The sequence below is a fragment of the Eimeria tenella genome, genomic scaffold, assembly GCF_000499545.2.
Source record: "Eimeria tenella Houghton genomic scaffold, Eth_scaff278, whole genome shotgun sequence".
Lineage (NCBI taxonomy): Eukaryota > Apicomplexa > Conoidasida > Eucoccidiorida > Eimeriidae > Eimeria > Eimeria tenella.
The window spans coordinates 1-10,000 of NW_013544239.1; the positions used below are offsets into that span (position 1 = coordinate 1).

The following is a 10,000-nucleotide window of genomic DNA, read 5'->3' on the forward strand; positions in this document are numbered from 1 at the left end:
TGCTGCTGCTGCTGCTGCTGCTGCTGCTGCTGCTGCTGCTGCTGCTGCTGCTGCTGCTGCTGCTGCTGCTGCTGCTGCTGCTGCTGCTGCTTCTGCTGCTTTGGTGTAGTAGTGCTGCTGGGGCTTCTGCTGCTGTTGGGTGTGGCATAGCTGCTGTGGCTGCTTCTAGTGGGCAGCATTATGCTGCTGCCGCTGCAGCTGCTGCTGCAACAGCTACTGCAGCGGCAGCAGCTGCTGCAGCAGCTACTGCTGCAGAAGTGACGCGATTGAGTCAGCTGCAGCTAGCCGCTACTGATATCACAAATCTAGCAGCAGCAGCAGCACTGCCTTTTGCCTGTTGCACCGTCAACTTACGAATCTAGCTGCTGCTTCTGCTGCTGCTGCTGCTGCTGCTGCTGCTGCTAGGGCGTGCGAGAACTGTTTGCTGCTAAAGCTGAAGAAGTAAATGAGCCCCGCAAAAGCCGCGCCCAATTATTTCGCCGAATTACCCCCGACTACTTTGGCTGGAGAGACGAGGTGCAGCACTCTGCTGCTGCTGTTGCTGCTGCTGCTGCTGCTGCTGCTGCTGCTCTTGCTGCTGATGGTGTTGGGGCTGTTGCTGGAGGCGGTTGGGGATCGCTATAAGCAAACGCCCGGGGGCGCTTTCTTCCTAAACCCTAAACCCTAAACCCTAAACCCTCGGGTTAAGGGCGCGGGGCAGCAGCGGCAGCAGCAGCAAGACCTGCAGCGGGTGTGTCTCTGCTTCGTCATTGCTGCTTTGCTGCTGCAGGAAAATGAGGACCTGCTGCTGGCGGAGCAGCAGCAGGAGCAGCTGTGGCAGCAGCAGCAGCAGGAAGAGATAAGGCGTCAGCAGCAGCTGCTGGAGAGCGTAGGTGCAGCAGCAGCAGCAGACGTTGCTGCAGGGATGGCTGCTGCTGCTGCTGCTGCTGCTGAAGCGCGAGACAAAGAGGCAGCGAAACGCAAGCAAGGGGGCCAGGTACACACAAACCCTCACCAGCAGCAGCAGCAGCTGCAGCAGCAGCAGCAGCAGCTGCTGCAGCAGCAGCAGCACGCGCTTTTCTCGTTAGCTGCGAGGACTTAAAACTTGGAATTAAATAAAAATAAAAAAAGGAATTAATCGAAAAAGCCCCGCCTGCCTCTGCATGCCCCTCTGTGCGCAGGAAACCAGCAGCAGCAGCAGCAGCAGCAGCAGCAGCAGCAGCAAGAAGTTCCGGGTCTACGTAGACCTGCCCACTGACGCTGAAATTGCCAATTTGCTGCTGCAGAAGAAGAAGCAGCTGCTGGTTGCCAAATATGCTTCGCAGCAGCAGCAGCAAACAGAAAAGGTATTTATTTATTTATTTATTTATTATTTATTCATTATTATTTATTTATTTATGTATTATTTATTATTTCATTTTTTCATTTGCTTATTTATTTAATTCATTTATTTGTTTCTTTTTAGGCCTTTTGTTTGTTTTTTGTTTGATTTCTTTTTATTTATTTGTTTTATTATTTTATTTGTTTTTATTTATTTAATTACTTCTATTTATTTATTTCCTTTTATTGATTTTTATTTCTTTTACTTCCTTTTATTTCTTTTTTCTGTTCACTTCTTTTTTGCGTTTATTTTTTAATTGTGTTTTAAGTATCCTTTTAATTGTCTTTTTTTTAATTTTCTTTTTATTTCCTTTTAGTTATCTTTTTTATCTTTATTTTATTTCTCTTTAATTATCTTTTTATTTATCTTTTTATTTTCTTTTTCTTTTTTTTGCTGCTGTTTCCTCTTCTTCCTCTTCGCGCTTCTTGCTTGTCTCTCTTTGCTGCTGCTGCTGCACCTGCTGCTGTTGCTGCTGCTGCTGCTGCTGCTGCAGGAGACGCGGCGATTGGTCGCGCTGCCGGACTGAGGCCATTTGGGAATTTACTTTTTCTTTTTTTATTTCTTTAAAAAACAAAAAGAAACAGAAGAAATAAAAGGAAATAAAAGGAAATAAGAGAAATAAAAAGACAAAAAGATAATAAGACAAATATGCCCTCTTGCGGCCCGCAGCGGCCTCCGGTGTATGTACACTGCAGCAGCAGCAGCAGCAGCAGCTCGTGGGACGCAGCAAGAAGTTTCTGATAAGAGACGTTCTGGCTAGCTAGCTAGCCAAGTAGCTAGCCAACTAAGTAGCTAGCTAGCTAAGCAGCTAGCTAGCTAAACAGCTGGCTAGCTATGCAGCTAGCTAGCCAAGCAGCTGGCCAGCCAGGCAGCTACTTAGCTAGCTAGGCAGACAGCTAGCTAGCTAGCTAGCTAGCTAGCTAGGCAACAGGACAGCTACACAGGCACTATCTGGGCAGCTAGCTAGCTAGCTTGGCAGCTAGCTAAGCTGCTGGCTACTTGGGTAGCTAGCTAGCTAGCTAAGCAGCTAGCTAATTACCTAGACAACTAGCTAGCTAGGTAGCTAGCTAGCTAGCTAGCTAGCTGGGCTGCTGGCCTAGCTGCCTAGGCAGCTAGCTAGCTAGCTAGCTAGCTGGCCATCTAGACAGCTAGCTAGCTAGCTCGCAGCTAGCTAGCCAGCTAGCTAGCCCGCAGCTAGCTGGCTAGCTGTGCAGCTAGCTGCAGCAGCAGGTGATTGCTGAATCGGATCCTTTTGAGCAAAAGGACTTGAAAGAATTTGCTGCAATTAGAAAAAAGATTAAATAAAATAAATAATATAAATAAATAAAATAAGCAAAATAAATGAGTAAAAATAAAAATAAAATATATAAATAAAAGTGAAATAAATAAGTAAAAGAAGAAAGGGAGGACGAGTTTATACAAAAGAGATTAAAAGAAAAAAACAAAAAGGTATATAACAGGCTCGGTGCAAACCTTAAACCCCAAACCCTAAACCCTAAACACCAAACCCTAAACACCAAACCCTAAACCCTAAACACCAAACCCTAAACACCAAACCCTAAACCCTAGGAGCAGTTTTGACTACTGGCGCTCATAAAAGTGAAATAGGAGAAAAGAGAAAAAAAGGAAAATAAGAGGAAATGAGTTAAAATAAAGGAAACAAAGGAAACAAAAAAGAAAAAGAAATAAAGAATTAAAAATAATTAAAAGTAAGTTAAAATGAAATCAAAAGGATAAAAGGACAAAAGGAAATAGACAAGAGAGAGACAACAGGAGGCACAGCGAAGAAAGGGTTTAGGGTTTAGGGTTTAGGGTTTACAGGGGAAGCGAAACAGAGGGGTTTAGGAATAAGGGTTTAGGGTTTAGGGTTTGGGGTTTAGAGGAGAGAGACGGGACGAGGGGGAAGCAGATGCAAGGCAATTAAGGGCTGGGGGGAAAAGAGAGAGGAAAGGGTTTGGCGTTGAGGGTTTGGGGTTTAGGGTTTAGGGTTTAGGGTTTTGGCGACAGAACAACCACTACAAAGGGCTTCGGGTTTGGGGTAGGCGAGGGGAAGGGTTTAGGGTTTATGAATAAAGCTCAAATTAGTAGGAGAAAGGGTTTAGGGTCTAGCGCAGAGGAGAAGCTTAGGGTTTAGGGTTTAGGGTTTAGGGTTTAGGGTTTCCGAGCATAGGGCGGCTGCTGCTGGGGGCCCCCGGGGGCCTCGTGGTTGCTGCTGACGGCTAAAGAATAGTTTAAAATCCGCTTTTGTTTTAAAAACAACAATTAAAAGGATCTACAAGACTTGTTGGTGGTTTAAATGACTAAAAACGCCCCGAAAAAGAGCCCCAGGTGTTTCTAACCGGCTGGGGCCCCGAGCGGCAGCTTCCAGGGAATGTGCTGCTGCTGCGGGCTTTTGGGGCCATTTTTGCTGCTGCGTGCTGCTAGAAAGTAAATAAATGAAAATAAAAGAATAAAATTAATTAAATTGGGAAAGAAAAGGGGAGAAAGAGGAGCTGGGGAGGCGGAGCGTTCCGGGTCGCCTGCGGTGTCACTGCAGCGTCGGCCGTGGGGTGTACAGACAGCTGAGTCCATTTTTTTGTTTTTGGAATTTCTCCGCCAAATTAAATTCATTTTTTAATTTAAAAACGCCGGAAATGGGAGACTCAGGAGTGCCGGCCGGCGGGGAGGGAGGGGCCCCCGAAAAGTCCAACATTTACGCATTAATTATCTTCAAGTGGGACCCCGAGAAGCCCCTGCTGCTCTCTGCTGCTGTCGATGTTTCTTCTTTTCCTTTCTTCCACAGATCCACAATGAAGGAGCACATCATCTTCCACTCCAGGTGTACAGACACTCCAGCAACACCCAAACGCCCCTTCACCAGCAGCAGCAGCAGCAGCAGCACCAAGGGCAGGGCTTCCTTCTGCTGCTGCTGCTGCTGCTGTGTTGCGTGCGTTCCTTTTGCTGCTCTTTGCTTCTGGCCCTCCGGGCTCTTGCTGCAGCAAACTGTGCAGCAAATTGCGCAGCAAATTGTGCAGCAATATCTGCTCCCACCATCCAAATAAACTCCCGCACCTCTGCTCCCGCTGCTGCTGCTGCTGCTCTGCTGCTGCTGCTGCTGCTGCTGCAGGCTGATAGCAGCGCGGACGCCCCCCGGGCGTCGGCAGGTGGTGGAGTTCGAAAAGGGTTTGGGTCGGTGTTTTGTTTTTAATCATTTTTCTTCTCTTTGCTGCTGCGCTTTGACTTCCTTCAACTACCCCCTGAGAGTTGCTTTTGGGCTTCTCAACGAGGCCCTCAAGCAGATGCAACAGGTCTGCTGCTCCTGCTGCTGCTGCTGCTGCTGGGAGGGCTGGGGCTGCTGCTGCTGCTGCTGCTGCTGCTGGTGCTGCGAGGGGTGGGGCTGCTGCTGCTGCTGATGCTGCTGCTGGTGCTGGTGCTGCGAGGGGTGGGGCTGCTGCTGCTGCTGCTGCTGCTGCTGCTGGTGCTGGTGCTGCGAGGGGTGGGGCTGCTGCTGATGCTGGTGCGAGCGTTGGGGTTGATGCTGCTGCTGCTGCTGCTACGAGGGGTGTGGTTGGTGCTGCTGCTGCTGCTGCTGTGGGTGATGCTGCTGCTGCTGCTCTTGTTTGTTGCGCTGGTATTGCTTGTGCTGCTGTTCCTGGTGCTGTTTCAATTTTGCTGCTGGTGCTGCTCTTGCTGCAGCTGCAGCTGCAGCAGCAGCTTAAATGTCACGTAAAATTTATTCCTTTTTAATTATTCAAAGACCCCAAATGCCTCTTTAAAGGCCTCCTTGACTCTTTTTAATTAATTTAATTTAATCAATTTAATTTAATCAATTTAATTAATTTAATTTTAATTTGCATTTTCATTTCTTCAAAGTTCTCAAACTTTTTTCAATTTAATCGCTCTTCACTTCCATTTACACCAAAGCAGCCAAAGCAGACTCAAATTAAATTAATTAAATTAAATTAAATAAATTAAATAAATTAAATCAAATTAATTAAATTAAATTAATTAAATTAAATTAACTAATTTGCTGCTGGCAGGTGGAAGAAAGTGCGTGGCGAAGTCTTGCTGCTGACGCAAAGACCGATTTGCTGCCGAGCAGCAAATTGCTGCTGGAGAAATACAAAAACCCAGTTGAGGCCGACAAGCTCCTCAAGGTGCAGCAGGACCTCGACGAGGTTAGCAGCAGCAGCAGCAGCAGCAGCAGCGGCAGCAGCAGCAACAGCAGCTGCTGCTGCTGCTGCTGCTGCTGCTGACGACGAGGAGGAGCAGCAGCAGTCGGAGCGGTAGTAGGAGTGGTAGTGGCAGCGGCAGCAGCAGCAGCAGCGGTGGCAGGAGCGGTAGCAGGAGCGGTAGTAGGAGCAGCAGCAGCAGCAGCTGCTGCTGCTGCTGCTGCAGCAGAGAGAGCAGGAACGGTAGTAGAAGCAGCAGGAGCGCGGAAGCGCTAATGGTAGAAGCAGCGGCAGCAGCAGCAGGAGCGGTAGTAGGAGCAGCTGCAGCAGCAACAGAAGCGGCAGTAGGAGCAGCAGCAGCTGCAGCGGCAGAGCTGCTGCTGCTGCTGCAGCAGAAATGGTAGTAGGAGCAGCTGCAGCGCAGGAGCGGTAGTAGGAGCAACGGCAGAGGCGGTAGCGATATTAGGAGCAGCAGCAGCAGCAGCAGCAGCAGCGATCGTAGTAGTAAGAGCAGCAGCAGCAGCAGAACCGGCAACAGCAGCAGTAGATGCAGCTAATGATGGCGTGTGTGCAAGCGCAGAGATATAGTGCAGGAGCAGCAGCAGCAGCAGCAGCAGCAGCAGACATTGCAGCAGCAGCTATTGCAGCAGCAGATAGTGCAGCAGCAGATAATGCATCAACTGAAGGTTCTGCTGCTGCAGAAAAACAGAAAAGACATAATCCACACCTCAAGACACAATTTGTCGTTTTGCTGTTGCTGCTTTTGTCTCGCCCTTTTTTGATACTTTTTCTCCCTTTCTCTCTTCAGCAGCAGCAGCAGGTGCTGCTGCTGCTGCCTTTGCTGCTGCTGCTGCTGCTGCTGCCTTTATTATTCCTGCTTCTGCCGTTCCCATTCCTCTCATTGCCTTTGATGCTGCTGTTGCCACCCTTGCTGCTGCCGCCCTTGCCGCTGCTGCTGCTCCTCCTCCTGCTGCGTCTGCTGCTGCTGCTGCTGCTGCTGCTGCAGGTGAAGGGAGTGATGCTGCGCAACATAGATGAGCTGCTGCAGCGCGGAGAGAAGCTGGAAGATTTGATGCAGCGCAGCGAAGATCTTTCGAGCACTTCTTATCAGTTTTACAGACAAGCCAAGAAGTCCAATAGCTGCTGCAGCAGCCTTTACTGACCCTGCTGCTGCTGCTGCTGCTGCTGCAGCTGGGGGTGCTGCGGGGGGTGCTCGGGGTGCTGCTGGGGCTGCTGCAGCACGCAAGCTGCTGCAGGAGCGGCCACTCTGCTGCTGCTGCTGCAGCTGAAATGAGCTGCTGCTGTAGCCTGCGCCGACCGCTCTGCTGCTGCTGCAGCGGCAGCAGCAAGATGCAGCAGCAAAAGACGATACTAAAAGCAGCAGCAGACACCGGCAGCAAAGACAAGCAGCGTAAAATTAGTAGCGGAAAGCAGCAACAAAAACAGCAACAGCAAAAAGAAATAGCAGCAGCTGCTGCTGCAGTAGAGCCCTGGGCTCAGAAGGCAGGTGCAGCAGCAGCTTATAGCCCAGCTGCAACGGCGCTGCTGCTGCTGCTGCTGCTGGCCGCCACCAGCAGCAGCGGATGCAGATCGCAGCGACAGCAGCAGCAGTCCAGCAGCAGCTGCAGCAGATGCTGCTGCTGCTGCTGCTGCAGGTTAAGGAAGTGCTGCATGCGTAATTACTTCTGCAGTAGTGTTGGCCATATAGGGGCCTTCTTTGGTCTTCTCTTTTATTTCTTTTCTCATTAATTATTTATTCATTTGTTTTTCCTCATTTATTTATTTATTATTTATTATTATTTATTACTTATTTATTTATTTGCGGCTTCTTTATTTGTGAAAAAGGAATGGGCAGTGGCCGCTGGCTGCAGCCGGACCAACAGCAGCAGCAGCAGCAGCAGCAGAGTTTGCTGGGGGAGGACTTTTTCTCTTTCTCCGGGTTTAGCAGCAGCAGCTGCAGAGAAAACGCGGGCTGCGCTGCTGCAGCTTTGCTGCTGCTTCAGACGCTTATTTTCATAGCTTTTGGCTGCAGCAGCAGCAGCTGCTGCTGCTGCTGCTGGTCTACAGGCGGGTGGGGGGGGGCGGCCTTGGTCTGCAGCTGCGTGCTGCTGCAGAGGGCCCCCGCGCTGCCTGGGGAGTTAAATGGAAAGAATAAAATAAGATAAATAAATAAATAAAATAAAATTTCAAATTAAAACAGTTTTGCTGCTGCTGGCGCATGCATCGCTCTCTGTTTCCCGCCCGCAGCCGACAGCAGGCCCTGACCGTTGCAGCAGCAGCAGCAGCAGCAGCAGCGTCGGCTGCGGCTTCCTCGCGAGCCTGCAGCTCCTTCTTCGTTTATAAATTTTAAAATATATAAATAAACAAATTTGATTTTTATTTTTAAGAAGATTTATGTCGAAAAGAGAAGACAAGGAACAGCAAGGGCTCCGCCGCCAGCGCCGACCAACCGCGGGGGCGGGACCACCCGGGGTTTAGCGTTTAGGGTTTAGGGTTTAGGGTTTGGGGTTTAGGGTTTAGGGTTCCACAGAATGACCGCCTTAAGGCCTCCCCAACTCTCCGTCAACTCCGACGCAGAAGGGCCTCAGGGGGCCCCCCTTGCTGCTTCCTTGTTGTATGAGAGCCCCTCTAATGCCCGGGCCCGGGCGGGGGCCGCGGCAGCAGCAGCAGCAGCAGCTGCTGCTGCTGCTACTGAGAAGACAGAGCTGCAGCAGGGCGCCGCGCAAAGGCAGCAGATGCTTCTCCACAGGCAGCAGCAGCAGCAGCAGCAGCTGCAGCAGCAGCACAGGCCGGGCGCAGTCCTCAGGGCCAGTTTAGCGCCGCGGCGCAGCAGCGACCCCCAAAACGGCAGCAGCAGCAGCAGCAGGAGCATGCCTGCTGCTGACGGGTGGAGAGCAGCAGCAGCAGCAGCAGCAGCAGCAGACACAGACTCAGAAAGCTACCAATCCTCGGACTCCGACGGGGGCCCCCCACATCACTGGGGGCCCCCCACATCTGCGAGGGGCCCCCACTGGCCTCCCTACAGCTCCCAGCAGCAGCAGCAGCAGCAGCAGCGGGCAGCGCTGCTGCGCAGCAAGTCCTTCTCTGCGGGAGTTCCTGTGGCCCGCAGGCGACACGAGGACTCTTCGTTTGCTGCTGCTGTTGCAGCAGAGCAGCAGCAGCTGCTGCTGCAGGCAGCAAAGCAGCGGGGCGAAGAGTACCCACAGGGGCCCCCGCGGCGGCAGCGGGGGCCCCCTTTCCAGAGGAGGGCGAGCTGCAGCAGCAGCTGCAGCGGCAGTAGCAGCAGAAGCAGCAGCAGCAGCAGCAGCAAAATGGACAGACGCAGCAACGGAGAAAGCCCTGGAAGCTCTCTGGGCTTCTTCTCTTCTTCAGATCTTGAGTCCGAGGGGGGCCCCCCGGGGGGCCCCCCGAGGGGCCCCCCTAGGGGGGCCCCCAGGGGGCCCCCCAGGGGGGCCCCCAGGGGGCCCCCTAGGGGGGGGCCCCTGGGGGGCCCCCACAAGGGCTGGCGGGAGCTGCTGGCTGAGAGGCAAAGGGCTATGGAGCTGCACATGCAGCAGCAGCAGCAACTAGTGCAGCAGCAGCAGCAGCAGCAGCAAATGGCGCAGCAGCAGCGCAGAGCTAGGTGGGGGGAACCCAGGGAGTCCCCGGGGCCCCCAGGACCCCCGGGGGCCCCCGGGGGCCCCCAGGGTCCTGAAAACGTACCCCAAAGAGCTGCTCAGGGGGGCCCCTTTGCTGCAGCAGCAGAACGAGCTGCTGCTTCGGAAGGAAGCAAAAAGCAGCAGAAAAGAAGAAAGGAAAAGAGCTCGAAGAAGAAAAGCAGCAAAGAGACTGGGACTGCAGCAGCAGCAGCAGCAACAACTCCGGCTGCTGCTGCTGCTGGGGGTGAGGATGTCTGGGCAGCAGCAGCTCGCGACGCCGCAGCAAGGTAGGGCTGACCTAAACCCTAGAACCTAAACCTAAACCCTAAACCCTAAACCCTAGAGCCTAGCGCAGCTGCAGCAAGCCCTAAAGCCTAGGGCGTCTGCTGCTAAGCCCTACACTCTGATCCTGAGTGTGCTGCTGCTGGCCACAGCACAAAGTTTAGGGTTTAGGGTTTAGGGTTTAGGGTTTAGGGTTTGGTGCTTTGCTGCTGCAGGCCGCAGGGTCCGCAGCTGCAGCAAGGCCCTCCGGGGGCCCCTCTTCCCGTGTCTCCTGCTGCAGTTTTTCCTTTTGCTGCTTGGCCTCCGGGGGCGCCTCCCTTTTATGCTGCTGCTGCATTTGCTGCTGCTGCTGCAGCAGCAAGAGGGATGTCGACGCGTCAGCCAGACAGTGCGTAGGCGAGCCGCTGCAGCAGCAGCAGCAGCAGCTGCTGCTGCTGCTGCTGCCGTTGCTGTTGCCTTGCTGCATTTTTCATGCGGCTTGAATGCTGCTCAGGGCCGCCTTTTATTGCCTTTGCCTGCTGCTGCTGCTGCTGCGTTGCTGCTGCAGGTGATTTTGTTCTTGCGCAGCA

At 52.4% G+C, this 10,000-nt stretch overlaps 3 protein-coding genes across 3 annotated transcripts in view; all 3 read left to right on the forward strand.

The window, feature by feature from the left end:
- Positions 1-580: 580 nt before the first annotated feature.
- ETH_00015545 (uncharacterized protein) lies at positions 581-1,886 on the forward strand (the record flags this gene model as incomplete). The annotated part of the gene is made up of 4 exons (XM_013379404.1): positions 581-607; positions 770-976; positions 1,161-1,325; positions 1,854-1,886. The coding sequence occupies 4 exons, from the start codon at positions 581-583 to the stop codon at positions 1,884-1,886; spliced, it is 432 nt and encodes a 143-aa protein (XP_013234858.1).
- Positions 1,887-3,993: 2,107 nt separating this feature from the next.
- On the forward strand, positions 3,994-6,673 carry ETH_00015550 (SNARE protein, putative; the record flags this gene model as incomplete). The annotated part of the gene is made up of 4 exons (XM_013379405.1): positions 3,994-4,178; positions 4,467-4,647; positions 5,380-5,517; positions 6,518-6,673. The coding sequence occupies 4 exons, from the start codon at positions 3,994-3,996 to the stop codon at positions 6,671-6,673; spliced, it is 660 nt and encodes a 219-aa protein (XP_013234859.1).
- Positions 6,674-8,042: 1,369 nt separating this feature from the next.
- Positions 8,043-10,000, forward strand: part of ETH_00015555 (enterophilin-2L, putative) — a gene marked incomplete at both ends in the record, with an annotated part of 3,550 nt that continues 1,592 nt past the window's right edge. The window contains 3 exons of the mRNA XM_013379406.1: positions 8,043-9,436; positions 9,647-9,819; positions 9,979-10,000. The exon at positions 9,979-10,000 is cut by the window's right edge and continues 67 nt beyond it. Coding sequence (XP_013234860.1) covers positions 8,043-9,436; positions 9,647-9,819; positions 9,979-10,000 — 1,589 coding nt within the window. The remainder of the gene's footprint in view (positions 9,437-9,646; positions 9,820-9,978) is intronic.